Source organism: Mirounga leonina, unplaced genomic scaffold, assembly GCF_011800145.1.
Source record: "Mirounga leonina isolate KUSES-001 unplaced genomic scaffold, KU_Mleo_1.0 Mir_115, whole genome shotgun sequence".
Lineage (NCBI taxonomy): Eukaryota > Metazoa > Chordata > Mammalia > Carnivora > Phocidae > Mirounga > Mirounga leonina.
In genome coordinates this window covers 34,154,879-34,172,528 of record NW_023270268.1, presented here as the reverse complement: position 1 = coordinate 34,172,528, position 17,650 = coordinate 34,154,879, and the positions used below count along the sequence as shown (strand labels likewise).

Here is a 17,650-nt window from a genome sequence, read left to right as displayed (position 1 = left end):
GCTCAGGTCATGGTCCCAGGGTCCTGGGATCGAGCCCCGCATCAGGCTCCCTGCTCTGCAGGAAGCCTGCTTCTCCCTCTCCCACTCCCTCTGCTTGTGTTCCATCTCTTGCTGTGTTTCTCTCTGTCAAATAAATAAATAAAATCTTAAAAAAAAAAACAAAACCCCACAGAATCCAGGGGCACCTGGGTGGCTCAGTCGGTTGGGCGTCGGCCTTCAGCTCAGGTCATGATCCCAGGGTCCTGGGATCGAACCCCGCATCGGGCTCCCTCTGCTTGTGCGTGCTCTCTCTCTCTGTCAAATAAATAAATAAAATCTTTAAAAAAAAAAAAAGCCCACAGAATCTGGCAACAAATTCCTGCATAGTCATTATCAGGGCAGATATCGTAGGCATAAGCCTCTCCCCTGTCACATATGGGCCTGTATTCTTCAGTTAGCTACAGCCCTTGGCCATCCTTGTTTCACTCAGTCATGGTCTTACCTTGCTTCTAGAGGCATTTGAGTTTACAGTTTCTCATAGACCATTCTTTCTCTACTTCATTGAAATGAAACCTTTATCATATCTACTCATATGCATAGGTTTGTGTCTAGATTCTCTAGTCTGTTCCATTTTTATACTATTGTCATATTCTTTTAACTTCTGTAATTTTATAGTAGGTTTTGATACCTTTTAGGGTAAGAATCTTGTCATTGTTCTTATAAAAATTTTTCCTTTGCTATTTATTCTTCTGGAGGAACAATTTGTCAAAATCAAAAATAGATCCTATTGAGATGAACTATAATTGGATTAACTTTTTAGATTAATATTTGGAAAGGTGACACCTTTATAGTTTTGAATCATCTCATTCAGAAATATGTCTCTAATTTTACGTGGGCCTTCTTTTGTAGCCTTGAATAAAGTTTTATATATTTTTAAATTTAGCTCTTGAGTATTTTTTGTTAGGTTTATTTTCCTAGGTATTTTATAACTTTTATTGCTATTGAGAATAGCATCCTTTTTTCCATTACATTTTCTAATTGATTGTTGCTGGTTATTCATATATCTCTGAGTTGATTTTATTTCCAGGCACTTTTCTGAAAACTGTTTTTTTGTTTTTGTTTTTCTTTTGATAACTCTTTTGTACCCAGCATGTAACTGAATTTCTTTTATTTCATCTTGTTTCTTAGATACAATTTGAGAGGCTTTGTCCTTTAACAGGGGAATAAAACCATTCATGGATATTGAGACCAACTCATATATCTGCTTTTATTCCTGACATCTTTCTGTTTTCTATATATGGTTTTTGGTTCTGTTCTTTTCCTGACATTTGCTGGGTTGAGATTTGTCTTTTTTTCTCTTCAAGTACTTAGGACATTTGTCATCTTAATTCTTTTCTATTTGTCTAATGATTACTCTTAAGATACAGTTTTTATCCATAGCAAGAGTTTATTAGTATCTACAAACTGTTTCTGAATAGGTAAGACCTATTTTTGAGTTGTTTTTTTTTTAATTCCCATCTCTCTCGTAATTGTCATTTTACTGTTTCCTCACTGTTAATACATATTTTGCTGCCATTCACCTGATTGTGGTCAAGTCATAAGAATATGCTCTGCTGTCATTAATAATTCTGTGGAGGGGAATTAATTTTTCCATTGAAATGTGTTTAAATACAAGAGAAGAAAATGTTGAAATACTCTCTTGAACTCAAAACAAAAGCACCTCAGTAAACATCTGAAATCTTAGTACCAAGAGACCTGTGAGTTATATAGCTTGAAGTATGAGTAGGGACAAAGATTTGAGATCAAAATAGTATCTTGTTTTTATACTTATGTAGCTATTTATTAAATGGTCTGGGCTTGATGGTGGTAAATAAGGAAATGGCTTTACTCTTCTTTGTTTAAACTTGCTGTTTTGGGTCTTCCTTTCCTCTCCTTGGTAGAACTCATAGCTTTTGGCAGAGGGGTTATAGTCACATACTGTACATATTAAGATACTTAAGGGCGCCTGGGTGGCTCAGTTGGTTAAGCGACTGCCTTCGGCTCAGATCATGATCCTGGAGTCCCTGGATCGAGTCCCGCATCGGGCTCCCTGCTCGGCGGGGAGTCTGCTTCTCCCTCTGACCCTCCCTCATCTCATGTGCTCTAACTCATTCTCTCTCTCTCAAATAAATAAATAAAATCTTTAAAAAAAAAAAAAGATACTTAAGATTTACTCCAGGCATTGATGATATTAGGGAATTACTATTAAATTTCTTTTTTTTTTTTTTTAGATTTTATTTATTATTTATTTGAGAGAGAAAGAGAGCACAAGCAGGGGGAGCGGCAGAGGGAGTGGGAGAAGCGAGCTCCCCATTGAGCAGGGAGCCCTATGTGGGACCCCATCCCAGCACTCTGGGATCATAACCTGAGCCAAAGGCAGATGCTTAACTGACTGAGCCACCCAGGTGCCCCTAATTACTGTTAAATTTCTTATGTATAATGTGTTAGGATTTTGTAGGAGAATATGCTTACTTTTAAGAGATGCATACTTAAGTATTTGAGGGTAAAGTTTTATCATGTCTATTTTCTTTAGAAAGTTCAGCTAAGTGAGCAGATATGGGAAAATGTTAACAATTGTTAAATCTAGGTAGAGATTATGTGGGTATTTATGATGGTTCATTTTATGTATCAACTTGACTGGGCCACAGGGTGCCCAGATACTTGGTCAGACATTATTCTGAATACGTCTGTGAGGTGTTTATGGATGAGATTAACATTTGATTTGGCAGACTGGGTAAAGCAGATTGCCTTCCCTAATGTGAATGAGTCTCATTCAGTCATTTGAAGACCTGACTAAAACAGAGGGGCTGAGTAAGAAGGAGCTCCACTTGACTGACTGCCTTTGAGCTGGGACATCAGTTTTTTTCTTGCCTTCAAACTTGAACTGAAGCACTGTCTCTTCCTGGGTCTCAAGCCTGTGGGCATTCAGACTAGAACTACTCCATTGGCTCTCTTGGGTCCAAGCTTGCCTACTGCAGAAATTGGGACTTACCTGCTTCCATAATTGTGTGAGCCAGTTCCTTATAATAAATCTTTTTAGGTATATTTATATACATACACATTGTTCCTGTTTCTCTGTAGAACCTTGATAATACAGATTTTGGTACTGAGAGTGGTTGTAGAGGAACAGCATTTTAAGGATTAGTTCTCTGAATTGGGTCTGGGGTTTCCAGAATTGGCATGATGTTTCCAGGATTTCTGTATAGAATGTGTTGGACTTTATTATTCATTGTCCTTGAACTTTGAACTTAACTGAAGTTATGAGACAACAGGAAATGCCCCCTTTCAACATCTGATTTAGCTTAAATATGAGGAGATAGAATTAGAGAAATGTGAGACTCTAGCTAAGGATGTATTGATGATTATTTTTCCCTGTGTGAATTGTAATAGGTCATTCATAATCTACTTTAAAGTCCAAATCATTTGAAAATGCATTTTAGCTTTTCTTTGAAGTCTCTGGTTCTCATTAGAACTTATATGTTTAATTATGTTGATAAAACTGCTGTAAACATTACAGGTGTCAGTACTATTAAAGAACTTCTTAATGCCTAAAATTAATTCTGAAAATGATGATACATTGACATATAAAGTGCTCTCTTAACCTAAATCACTTTGATAAGACTATGATAAACATTTCAACTTAAAAACATTCTTTTTTTTTTTTAAGGTTCTGAATAGCATCAATTCAATTGTTCACAATCCAAGAGCTCCAGTAATAATTTATAAACAGAGCAAAGGAGGAGCCCAACATTTTAATAAAGATCTTGTTCAGGATTGTGGATTTGAACATCTTATTCCTATAATAGAAATGTGGGCAGATCAACTGACTTCCCTAAAGGTAAGGGGTTGAATATTTTTTACATGCTTTGAAAATCTATTGGAGTCTCTGGGCTTTATTAATAGGACTAGGCTTCATTTTTTTGTTTGTATCATCTGTATAGTTTAGTTTATTTAAAACTTAAAACTTGCTACTTACCATATCAGTTTTAAGTACTACCTATTTGATGTTATCATTACTATAAGCTTTACCTCCTGTAAAGTTCTACCAAATACTTTTTTTAGGCCTGTTGCCATGTTGAAAATCTGTTTTGCACTTCTGGGCCCTTCACTGTTCTACCTTCATCTTCCTCTTTTTGGTATCTCCATGCTACAGATTTTCCTGGCCCTTACTTCTCTTGAGATGTAATGTTTTATCCTTCATTCCATTTTAATTAGGGATTTTTTTCCCTCTTCATATTTTAAATCATTTTCCTTCTCTCAAAACTGTCCACATCTGCCTATTCTGTAGAGCAGTTAATAGTTCAGTAGCAGCCAATACTACTTTTACCTATTCTATCCATGAAAGATAAAAATTTCTTCAGTTTCTAGAGTTACTGTGTATTTATCGTGTATCTTCAGGTTTTTCAGTTTTTGTTGAGTAGTTCACTGAAAGGTGAATTGCTAAGGTCATTAATATTTAGTTTCTGTTCCCTTTAATCTTTAGATTTTTCTTTCTTTCTTTTGTTTTTTTAGAGAGAGAGGGGAGGGGCAAAGGGAAAAGGAGAGAGAATTCTAAGCAGGTTCCATGGAGGCATGGATCCTGACGCAGGGCTCGATCTCATGACCCTGGGATCATGACCTGAGCTGAAATCAAGTCAGACACTTAACTGACTGAGCCACCCAGGCACCCCTGATCTTTAGATTTTTCAATAACTAATATATATAGCACTACCTCTGTTCATAGGATGCGATTCAGTAACAGTATTTGTCAACAAACCTTATTGCATGAAGTATAAATGATACAGAAGATATGTGTAAGAATGTATAAGCTTTATGAGTTTTACCTTTTTTTGTTCTCTGATGTGTCCCAAGGAACCTTCTGATACATAATGAGTGCTCGATATTTGTCAAAACAATGAAGCAGAATAACAAATTCCAAGACAACAAAATGAAGATGATATTGAATTTTTAAAAATTAATGAAAACATACCTGTAATGATGAAAGAATCTTCACATTAGCCTAATTTTGCCTTCCCTTTTTATATAGGGATCAGATAGAGCTATAAAATAGAAAGCATTTTAATTGAGTGATAGTGTTAGATTAATATACCTGTCTTATAGACCTGAGTCTCTCCAGTTTATATCTTAGCAGAGGGTAAATAATTAGTGGTTAATTATGTAAACCCAGTCACTGCTTGTCAGGGGTTCTCCCAGTAGGAGGAAATGGTGCTAACACCACTTTAAAAAGATTTATTTTTTTATTTGAGAGAGAGAGCAATTGAGCAAGTTGGGGGAGGGGCAGAGGAAGAGAATCCTCAAGCAAACTCCCTGCTGAGCAGGGACCCCAATGTGGGGCTTGATCCCATGACCCATCAGATCATGTCCTGAGCCAAAACCAAGAGTCAGACACCTAACTAGCCACCCAGGTGCCCCATTGTGCTAACCCTACTTCATTTCCTCTCAAGGAAGATGGGCTAGAACATGCCCAGGCTTGCCAAGAGAAGTTAAAAGACTAGAAGAGAAAGGAGACAAAAGGAAGAATCAAATAAATGGATAGTTACTGATGATTTACTATGTTCAAGGCATTGGGGAGGTAATCAGAAAAGATGAACATGAAGTGCCTGGGTGGCTCAGTCAGTTAAGCATCCAGCTCCTAGTTTGGCTCAGGTCATGATCTCGAAGTTGTGGGATCAAGCCCCTCATTGGTTCTGCACTCAGCGTGGAGTCTGCTTCACATTCTCTCTCTCTCCTCCTCTGCTTCTACCCCTGCTCATGCTCTCTCTCTCTCTCAAATAAATTAAGTAAAATCTTTTAAAAAAATGAACACAAGATTCAGACTAATTGGAGATACAACTTACTAAAAAACACGAAATAAAATTTAACCATTCAAGATATCATTAGAAGAAATGAATGCCATAAAAACAGCCCATGAAAGGGGGCGCCTGGGTGGCTCAGTCGGTTAAGTGTCTGCCCTTAGCTCAGGTCATGATCCTGATGTCCTGGGATCGAGCCCCACATCGGGCTCCCTGCTCAGTGGGGAGCCTACTTTCCCTCTCCCTCTGCCCCTCCCCCTGCTTGTGCTCTCTCACTCTTTCAAATAAATAAATAAAATCTTAAAAAAAACAGCCCGTGATAAAGTGCTAAGTGAATGAGGTAGATGACTTGTGCTCCAGATTCTGGAAGAGGAAGAACCCCCAAGAAAAGCTTTACAGTGGTGGTGAGTTCTTGCTACTGTATAGTTTTTCCACTAGAAGGAGACAAGGAGAGTAAGCTACATAATTAGAATAGTCCAAGGACCCCTGAGACGAATTTAGTGGTTCTGCCGCTGAAGTAACTCATGGATTTTAGGCAGTGCTTCAGATATTTATTACTGCAGAATCAGGATCCAAATTGAGAAACTATGTAAGTTCTTTGTGGCCTCATATGAAAGGTTTTCTGTGTTGTAGTAGCCTTTAAGGTTGGGACAACCATCTTCCTAGATTAGTTTTTTCCTCGGGTTAGATTTGGCTTAAAAGAGAAGGATGGGAAAGGCATGAAGGAGCTGTCTGTTTTCTTCCTTCTGTCTTCCCACTCACCTTTTCGGGAAAGTTGAGCTAGATACTGTTGCTTTCCCAATCCAGTATGCTGTTGTACCTTGGGGCTTTCCCATTCCCCAGTGCTCCAGAGGCCTGCTGTACAAAGACAGGACATTGGTTGTACGTCTACATCCCCACAGCTAAGCAATATGGAGAACACAGGAGACCCTCTTTTAGATTTTTCAGGGCTTGATGGACTATGCTACAACCATCCTGTCACTGCCAAGTAGACCGGAACAGCTCTTTATCTTACCTATCTAATACTTTATTCCCAAGCAAAATTTATATTTGGTGTGCTTTTTACTGAAGACCATTTCTTTATAATTGCACCTTGTTGATGAAGCATTAGTTAATGAAGGTTTTTATGCTGCAACTTCCTGACTTCTTTTTCAAATTCTAGTGGCACTTATTGTTTAAAACATTCATTGGATACTGACATATTGCCTTGAATTGCTGAAATAGTAATTGCCTTCTTAACAAATGAAAGGTTACAGATGTGAGGGAGGTCTGGGCATTCACTGGAGAATGATAAATAAGTGGAGGACTCAAATAAGGAGTTGGAAAAAGAATTTCCCGTACTTCTTTCTGTATTTTAGGGTTGCACTGTCTAATACAGTAACCACTAGCCACATTTAGCTTTTGATCACCTAAAATGTGCTAGTCTCAGTTGAGATGTGCTGCAAGTTTAAAATACCTACCAGATTTAAAAGAGTATAGAAAAAAACAAAATATTGATTATGTATTAAAATGATAATATTTGGATATAGTGGGTTAAACCAAAGATATTAAAGTTAATGTTACCCGTTTCTTTTTACTTTAAGTGTGGCTACTCAACAATTTAAAATTACTTACAGTGGTACTTTAATAGCAGTGTAATGGGACAGATGGTAGCTATACTTGGGATGAACATAGCATAATGTATAAACTTGTCAAATCACTAAGTCATATACCTGAAACTAATGTAATACTGTGTGTCAACTATCATATTAAAAAAATAAGTAAATAAAATTACTCTGACTTACATTTCGTTTGGACAGCAGTGTTCTAAAGGGCCAAGCATTGTGCCATACACATAGCAAATGCTCAGTAAATTTTTATCGGTTTGACCAGTTTTAAACTTCAAGTGGCTTTGTCCTTTGTGCACAGCTTAAAATAAATTAGGAGAACCTGTCTAGGCCAAGAGAATTAAGTAGGCTGTCATGAAGATTAAGTAGAATTAATTTAATTTAGAATCTTTTAAATTAAATTAGTTTTTCAAATTAAAACCTGCCCAGAAATAAATGCTATAATGGATGAATATTGAAAACATTATCCTTGGGCGCCTGGGTGGCTCAGATGGTTGGGCGTCTGCCTTTAGCTCAGGTCATGATCCCGGGGTCCTGGGATCGAGTCCCACATCAGGCTCCCGGCTCAGCGGGGAGCCTGCTTCTCCCTCTGACCCTCTCCCCTCTCATGCTGTTTCTCTCTCGCTCGCTCTCTAAAAAAAAAAAAAAAAAAAGAAAACATTATCCTAAGTGAAGGAAAGCCAGTCACAAAGGCCACTTATCTGTTTCTATGGTTTTGCCTATTCTGGGCATTTCACATAAAGGCAAATCCATAGAAACAGAAAGTAGGTTAGTAGTGACCCAGGTGCTGGGATAGGAAAGAATGGGGAATGGCAGTAAATGGGTATGGGATTTCTTTTTGGGGTGATGAAACTGTTCTGAAATTAGATAATGGTGATGATTGTACATCTCTGAAAACTGATTAAAATTACTGAATTGCACACTTATAGAGAATGAATTTTATGTGAATTATATCTCAATAAATCTGTTATAAAATTATTCAAGGCCAAAATATAAAGGATAAGCTTATTTTTTATCCATCAATAGTTCAAAAATAATTACTTAAATAACATATACTACTAATAAATAACATCATTACTTTAAATATCCAGATTTCAGATAATCAATATATCATGTTTTTTGTAAGCCCTATATTTATCTGGAGAAAACAAATTTAACAGACTTTTTCTAAGCTGGCAATGGTATTTTTAAAAAGTACTGATGATGGTTTATATATATTAAAACTGCCTGGATAATTATATTTTATTAGCATTATTATGGAAACTTTTTTAAGGTCAATAATACCATGTTGTTTCTTTTGTTATAAAGGATTTGTATAAGTCCTTGAAAATACTATCTGCAGAACTGGTGCCTTGGCATAATTTAAAAAAGCAGGATGAAAATGAAGGTATCAGAATTGAAGATCTGTTGTTTATAGTAGATACCATGTTAGAAGAAGTTGAAAATAAGGAAAAGGTAATGCATAATACTTATGTAAATGTTCACATTTTAATGTAATCTTATCTTAAAAACTGATAGTGATACAGATATTGGTATTTGTTCTACTAAGATTCTTTTTCTCTTTTTAAAGTTTTTTTTAATGTCTTGGGATTATTTTAACATGTGAACTGTTTCTCCCTCTTTTGGACAGGACAGCAATATGCCAAACTTAAAAACTTTGCAAGCTATTGTTTCTCACTTCCAAAAGTTATTTGATGTGCCTTCTTTAAATGGAGTCTATCCTCGAATGAATGAAGTTTATACTAGGCTTGGAGAAATGAACAATGCTGTGAGAAACCTCCAAGAACTCTTAGAATTAGGTGATAACTCTTTGTCCTTTCTGGCCCCTGTTTAAGAATTATTCCTAATAAATCAACAAAAAGTAGGTTAAAAAATTGAAAAGTAAGAAAATTGAGGATAACTAAAGCATAAAATGTTTGATTTAATGATGATGAAATTCTCTTTTAAAATATCCTTTTAGGGACGCCTGGGTGGCTCAGATGGTTAAGCGTCTGCCTTCGGCTCAGGTCATGATCCCAGGGTCGTGGGATCGAGCCCCACATCGGGCTCCCTGCTTGGCGGGGAGCCTGCTTCTCCCTCTCCTTCTACTGCTCCCCCTGCTTGTGCTCTCTTTCTCTCTTTGTCAAATAAATAAATATTTTTTAAAAATATCCTTTTATTTCTCTCTTTCAGATAGTTCATCTTCATTGTGTGTGTTGGTGAACACAGTTGGAAAATTGTGTAGGCTGATTAATGAGGATGTGAATGAACAGGTTATGCAGGTATTGGGACCTGAAGACCTCCAAAGGTATTTATTTTAAAAAGTATCTTCCACAATGCTTGGATTGGTGAAATTAAAGACTTTCAGAACTTCATAAGTTATTTATCTTTCCTGTTTGGGATAGCATCTTTTAAATAATTTGACAGTCTAAAATAATCTCACACCTTATTGATGGAGAGAATGCCAAGTATTTTCAAGATAAAAATAGATCGTAGGGCCTGTAAGTTTACATAGGGTGGGTCAGGACTCCAGCATTATTGCTATAAGCCTGTTCCCAGGGGAAATTATATATGGAGAAATTCACACCTTGTTAGCAACTTCATGTTAGTATTCAGAGTATATAAACAAGTCTTATTTTTAGTACACTACTATAGGTCGCTTAGTAATTGCTACCAGTGTATTTATTATTTGATTAGAAAGTAAATGTTAACGAGTTTTTTTAAAAGCTAGTCATCTCTAAAATAAAACTGATGTTTTTTTAAAATATGGAAACATATTAAAGCAACGCTTCCCCCCCCCCCCCCCCCCCCAATTTCATACTACAACGTATGGGAAGAGGAACACAGACATATACCACCCATTCCATATATTCTGCAAGTATCCTAGGAAGATCTGACACTTGAGTTTTCTCATACTTGATGCTTTTAAAAGGAATGTATGTCTCACTATTGGTCTTTTTCCCCTTTCCCACATTTATACTGATGACTGATACTTATTCTTAATGTTTAATAGAATATGGGATATAAAAAACAATTTTTAGCAAATGTTAAAAAGCAAGTTCTCTTGAAAATTCTCAAGCTAAATGGAAAATCTTCCACATTAGGAATGTTAAATTTAACTTTGGGACACATGTTTACAATGATTAATAAGAGTTTGGTTTTTTGTTTTGTTTTGTTTTAGAAAAGTGGTATTAGATGAACAAGGATTGCAGTAAATGATTATTAAATTTATACTGAAATTAGGAAATTTCTTTCCATTTTGAGAATGTTTTATTTCAATCAGATGCAAGAACCTTAAGTTGGAAATTCAGTGTAAACTGTGCATTTTTTTTTAAAAGTATTATCAACAAACTGGAAGAACATGAGGAATTTTTCCCAGCATTTCAGGCATTTACTAATGATCTACTTGAAATCTTAGGTAAGCTCTTTGTTGGTGGTGGTTAAATTTCGAGTCTTAAGATGTCAGTGGGTTTGAGGGATGAGTGTTCCTTAGTCGCTGTATTAGTGCTTTTACCTAGAGTGTTTTGGTAGAAAGTATCTAAAAACCACTAACAGTTCTGGAAATACACTCCTAACTTGTAATTAGAGTTGGTTGGTGTGGTCTACAAAACAGAGAAGCACATATCCTTTAAAGAGCTAGAGGCTGCCTTTACTTCGAAACCATAAAATGAGAAATGGTCTTACTTTGGTTAGGCCCAGGTTAACCCTGACTCTGGCGTGGTCTAATGAGAAATCTTCATAGAATTTATGATCTTGAAGGTGTTTAGTTTTTTTTTTTTTTTTTAAAGATTTTATTTATTTATTTGTCAGAGAGAGAGACAGCGAGAGAGGGGACACAAGCAGGGGGAGTGGGAGAGGGAGAAGCCGGCTTCCTGCTGAGCAAGGAGCCAGATGTGGGACTCGATCCCAGGACCCCGGGATCATGACCTGAGCCGAAGGCAGACGCTTAACCATCTGAGCCACCCAGGCGCCCCATGCCTTCTTTTTTTTTTAAGATAGAACTTACCTACTGTGTTATTTAAAATATACAAATTAAATTTCTTTCTCAGGTGATAAGTAATGTAAAGTAAACATCCATAAAAAAAAAAAAGATAAATTTATAAATCTGTAGAAGGAAAAAGATATATTTGTATTCTTGGTCAGATTGAGGGTTTTGTTATTAGTATTATCTTTTAAAGGGAAAAATGTAATTTGCTTAGGAATCATAGGCAAAATAGAAACCCAAGGCTCTTATTTTAAGTGTGATTATATATGGCTATAAAAGTAATTTATCTTACTATTAAGAACACTTTTTAAGGTTTAAAGTGATTTATTCACTGATGAATTTTTTTTTTATATAGTTTATTTGAAAGATTTTTTTTAAAGAATGCCTCCTTGACATAGGAAATTAAATTAGAAGAAGAGGGGCGCCCGGCTGGCTCAGTGGGAAGAGCATGCAACTCTTGATCTTGGGGTCATGAGTTCAAGCCCCACACTGGGCAGAGAGCTCACATAAAAAAAATAATAAAATTAAATTAGAAGAGGAAATGAGGTTTAGTAGAAGATAAGGGAATGAGTAAATTAAAATTTGGTAAGAAGATGAATAAATGAAAAGAAGCATCTGACTGGAGTATCTAGCCTGGTAAACATAAAGGAAGTTTTGTGGCCAGTTTTATGTAGACTGTGGAAGCAAGGGAGACAGTGACTGAATGTGCTTTAGGCATGCTCATATGTTTGAAAAGATCATAGCAAGGGAAAATGTAATTTGAAAGCTAAACTTAAGATGAGACATGAAATTGTAGAAATGTGTTGCCTCATATCCCGAAGACCCTAGTTTCATAGAATAATATGATTTTACTTGCTTTGGGGTAGCAGTTAAACAGGGAAGTTCTCATCATTAATAAACATTTTAATAGGTGTGCGGGTAACACATTTTAGAATCCTTTTATAGAAACTTCCTCTCAGATATTATGACCTCATGGTTCATGGGGGATCATTTACTTCAAGAAGCCATGTCTCCCTGCAGATGAACTCTATTTATGTCACAGTTGAAATTCTGGAATTAAAAATGACACTTAACATTGGGAAAGTTAAATCTGATTGGCAAATATAACTATTTTTATTACTAGATGTCATTTTAAGCATCAACTACAGAGTGTTGTACTGAATACCAGATGTGGAGAAGGACTTTGTTTTTCTCATATAAGTGGTGTGATCTCGTATTAGCCAAGATCCTTCTCTGCAAGGTTCATTTATAAGGCAGGTATCTCATTTAGTGAGAAAACAGGTGATGCAAGGTGTGAATCAAATTCTCTGTTGTAGACTTGCTTATATTTTTTTCTGGTATCTTGACACTTTGTAAGTGGATCTAGACAAGTATTCTGACTGAAGTCAGGAGCTTAAGTAGCATGGGCTATACGTTTAGGTTAAAGGAAAAGCAACCAGAATTCAGCTAAACATGGAGGAAGAGAGGTAGAACCTAAGGAAGCATGTTTTATATAAAGGAAAATGAGTTTATAAACAGTGGCCCAGCAGAATAAGGTAGAAAAAAGTGTTAAGAATCTAGAGAACTTGCCACTGGGGCTTGTAGTGCTGGAGCCTAGATAATGAGAGAAAAGGACCTTGCTTCTCCAGTGGCCAAGAGCTTTCAGACAGTGAATTTAACAGGCTAGTTGGAAGAAGACAGTTTTAGAAAGAGAAATCAAATTCACAAAGAATCTGGCAGAGAAGAACCTGAACTAGTTGATCTAGTAAGCTGGACCAGACTAAGCTCTTCAGCACATTGCATTTGAGATTTGTACTTTGTCTCACACTTTTTATTACGTAGATATGTTTCATCCTAAAAGGTAGACCTAAGAATGATCCTACTAATGAGAAATTTTTCCAATAGAATTAAGGAGAGGACTGTGTTCCATGAGAAGAAATCATTAAGTGCTCAGATAGGGACCCAGAAAAGAGACAGCTTTCACCTAGGATTTCACCATGTAGGCTCACCCATGTAATTACATGGATTTAAAGCAGCAATGACATATCACAAATGTGGCCAGTAGGATCGCTTAATAAGAGCACACTGCTAATGAGATTATTATCAGAGTCAGAGGATACTTGTAGGTATAGGGTAGCTTTACAAACAGATGCCCTATGAAGCATCTGTGTCTGAATCAGTGACACTCTTATCATCACTATTAGAGAAAAATTTCATGTGCATAAAAGAGCTAATGTTGTTGCCTTTGTGTTTGAGGTTTGCTTTGCATAGAGATTCTCATTTCATCTGAGCCTATCACTAGATAAAGCTACTCTTTCCTTATTCATGTTTTTCTGTTACAGAAATTGATGACTTGGATGCCATTGTACCTGCAGTAAAGAAATTAAAAATACTTTCATACTGAAAACAAATCAAATCATTTTTACTGTGTAAATTGCATTCTTAACATTCTGAGTATTTTATAGGATTGATCTTGCTTTGAGACAGGGTTATAAATGTATTTACTCTCAGAATTCATCCCCTTCTTAGTATTGGGTCCTTCGCATCTATATTTTTATTAACTTTGAGATTCTTATATAGAAAACATTGTAAGCTAAAGTGTAAGTTGACCTTAAGTCATTTAAACATTTCTTAAGCAATTCTTCAGTGCTTAAAGTCTAAGACTGTTTTAAAATCTAATGTGTGAGTAAAACAAACTCAGAGAGGTTGCAAATAATAAAAAGGTTGTATTTAAGTTGAGGGTTTAGTGGCCTTTTTGATTCTGGGAACAAGGATTGCCAGTGGCTCTCTTGAATTCAGCCAATAAGAACCTATTGCTTTCCTGGCAAGGAAATGGCACATTCTATTAAGATATCCCTCATGGCACTTGCCTTTTCAAAGCAGGAGGAAGAAAAGGAAAAAATGTTTTATCATTGTGTTAGGATAGGAAATGAATTATGAGGTAATATAGATAAGTAGATAGTAGTCTCTCATCAAAAAAAGTATCTTTTTGCAATCTTGTAATATACTTTTTATAAGGAAATGAAATCTTAAATAAAGTTTTTGTGAAGAATTTCCAAATATAAGTGTCCTCAGTGACTTATTTATATTACGCACAAATAATGAATCATATTTTCTTACAAGGCTGAGCCTTGCTGCATTTTATTTTATATAAGAATACTTTTCTTGCTGCCTTCTGCTTATTCTCTGTTCTCAATATTCAGTCTGGTTTTTTAAGGGGCCAGTGTTACCGCACCCCCCTCCCTCGCCATTCTTGTATATCTAGCAGGCCTAGTCTCTTTCTAGATTTAAAATTCTTTGTTTTGTTAGGCTGCAGTTACATTTCTAAACTCCAGCCCATAATTTGTGAAAGAATCTGTGTCTTTGAGGGTTAAGTAGAAAAAGTAATTGGATATTCAATAATGTAAATACTCTTAGTTGATTAGATTACTCCAAGAAATTGCTATGAGGCAGTTTGTAAATCTAACAGTATTTGAAAGGAAGAAATATAATTTAAAAATTATGTTAATTTAAATTTTGTTAGCTAGTTTAAGAGCCTCTGGTTAGCTCTTAGTTTAAAACAGGTTTTCAAACTCTTCCTCAGAAGCCTCAGAGTTTTTTTTGGAGGGTCACTGAGCGGGACAGTGCCACTAGGAGGAAGAACTGTGGACTCTGTTAGATCTACTTTTATCCAGTTTTAATTATTTAAAATACAAGTAAAGTACTGCAATTATTGTTTAGGTCCTTTTTTTTTTTACATTTTAATTGATATATAATTGACTAATAAGCTGTACATATTTGAAGTATACAATTTGGTAAGTTCTGATACACACACATATATACCTGTGAAACCATCACCACAATCAAAATACTAAACATACCTCATCTCTCCAAAAGTGACCTCTTTGCCCTTGGTAATCCTACCCAGCCCCCGCTTACCCCTAAGCAACAACTGATCTGCTCTCCCTGTCACTATAGACTCATTTGCATTTTATGGGATTTCATGTAAATGGAGTCATACAATTGATTTCTTTTTTTGTCTGGCCTCTTTTACTCAGCATAATTATTTTGAGATTTTTGCATGTTGCATTTATTAACAGTTCATTCCTTTTTATTGCTGTGTAGTATTCTGTTGTATGAGTATACCACAGTTTGTTTATCCATTCACTTATTGATGGAGATTTTAGGTATTTTGAGTTTTTTACTACTATGAATAAAACTGCTATAAACATTCATGTTGTTCAGATCTTTGTATGGACATATACCTGATATCCAGTGTCTTGAAAACTGTTTCATACATTTTGTCTATTCTTTGTTTTGTTTTGGTTCTGGTTGGTACAGGTAGAAGGGTAAATTTGGCTTCTGTTACTCCATCCTGGTTAAAAGTGGAAGTTTAGAAGTATTAAGTCTGAAAATATATAGGGTTTCTTAGGTTGTCTTTTCATTATTTTTTTCTAATTTTATTGCATTGTAGTCAGAGAACTTTTTTTTTTTTTTTTGGTATCAGGTCTTTGGGAATTTGTTGAGACTTTGTGATTTTCTATGTGATGAAATTTATACCTATTACACATGTTGCTTAAAAAAAAAGCCTCATCTCTGTTTGATATATACTATCAATTAAATTGTTTAAATTTTCCTATCAATTTTTTTGTCTTCTTGATTTGTTAGTTTATGGGAGATACTAAAATTTCTCTGGATTTGTCAAATTTGTTTTATGTATTTCAAGCCTACTTACATGTACTTATAAACTCATAGTTGATAATATTTTCTCAATTAATAGCTCTGTTGCTACTCATGCATTTCACCTTGAATGCAGGTTTGTCCTTTCTTTTAATTAATAGCTGTTGGATATTTTCCTTTTTCATTTATTTACTAATCTTGTTTATTGTAAAATATAACACATGCTAAAAAGGGTATAAACCATAAATGTCAAGTATAATGGTGAATACATATGCAGCAATAAAAAAAGTAGAACATCACCAGCACTCCCAAATACACCCCCCCATGTCCCTTCCCCCAAGGGGTAGCTATTAGCCTGACTTATGTTAGTCTCTTCCTTTTTTTTTTTTTAAGATTTTATTTATTTGCGAGAGAGAGAATGAGAGAGAGACAGCATGAGAGGGAGAAGGGTCAGAGGGAGAAGCAGACTCACTGCTGAGCAGGGAGCCTGATGAGGGACTCGATCCCGGGACTCCAGGATCATGACCTGAGCCGAAGGCAGTCGCTTAACCAGCTGAGCCACCCAGGCGCCCTTTTTTTTTTTTAATAAATAGCTTTGCCACTTTTGTGTATGCCTAAACCAGGATAGTTGAGTTTTACCTGTTTTTGAGCTGTATAAAAATGGTGAATCATATTCTTTTTAATGTTTGTTCTTTGGTTCAATATTATTATTATTTTTTTGTAGTTTTTAATTTTATTATGTTATGTTAGTCACCATTCTAATACATCATTAGTTTTTGATGTAGTGATCCACGATCCATTGTTTCCGTATAACACCCAGTGCTCCATGCAGTACGTGCCCTCCTTAATACCCATCACTGGGCTAACCCATCCCCCCTCCCCCCTCCCCTCTAAAACCCTGTTTGTTTCTCAGGTCCATAGTCTCTCATGGTTCATCTCTTCCTCCAATTCCCCCCGCCCATTTTTCCCTTCCTTCTCCTAATGTCCTCCATGTTATTCCTTATGTTCCACAAATAAGTGAAACCATATGATAATTGACCTTATCTGCTTGACTTATTTCACTTAGCATAATCTCCTCCAGTCCCATCCATGTTGATGTAAAAGTTGGGTATTCATCTTTTCTGATGGCTGAGTAATATTCCATTGTATATATGGACCACATCTTCTTTATCCATTCATCTGTTGGAGGGCATCTTGGCTCTTTCCACAGTTTGGCTATTGCGGACATTGCTGCTATGAACATTGGGGTGCATATGGCCCTTCTTTTCACTACATCTGTATCTTTGGGGTAAATACCCAGGAGTGCAATTGCTGGGTCATAGGGTAGCTCTATTTTTAAATTTTTGAGGAACCTCCACACTGTTTTCCAAAGTGGCTGTACCAACTTGCATTCCCACCAACAGGGTAAGAGGGTTCCCCTTTCTCCACAACCTCTCCAACATTTGTTGTTTCTTTCCCTGTCCATTTTTGCCATTCTAACTGGTGTAAGGTGGTATCTCAGTGTGGTTTTGATTTGGATTTCCCTGATGGCTAATGATGATGAACATTTTTTCATGTGTCTGTTAGCCATTTGTATGTCTTCTTCAGAGAAGTGTCTGTTCATCCCTTCTGCCCACTTTTTGACTTGATTA

The 17,650-nt window shown here is 36.0% G+C and overlaps 1 protein-coding gene across 5 annotated transcripts in view; it reads left to right on the top strand.

Annotated features, from left to right (window-relative positions):
* Positions 1-14,325, top strand: part of CEP70 (centrosomal protein 70) — a 106,131-nt gene extending 91,806 nt beyond the window's left edge. For 4 of the 5 annotated variants that reach the window (XM_034995669.1, XM_034995688.1, XM_034995674.1 and 1 more), the window contains 6 exons: positions 3,686-3,856; positions 8,726-8,872; positions 9,048-9,216; positions 9,590-9,704; positions 10,735-10,814; positions 13,703-14,038. In XM_034995669.1, coding sequence (XP_034851560.1) covers positions 3,686-3,856; positions 8,726-8,872; positions 9,048-9,216; positions 9,590-9,704; positions 10,735-10,814; positions 13,703-13,764 — 744 coding nt within the window. In that variant the 3' untranslated portion in view covers positions 13,765-14,038. Of the gene's footprint in view, positions 1-3,685; positions 3,857-8,725; positions 8,873-9,047; positions 9,217-9,589; positions 9,705-10,734; positions 10,815-13,702 lie in introns of all 5 variants that reach the window. The other variant, XM_034995662.1, reaches the window with a different exon arrangement.
* Positions 14,326-17,650: the final 3,325 nt, after the last annotated feature.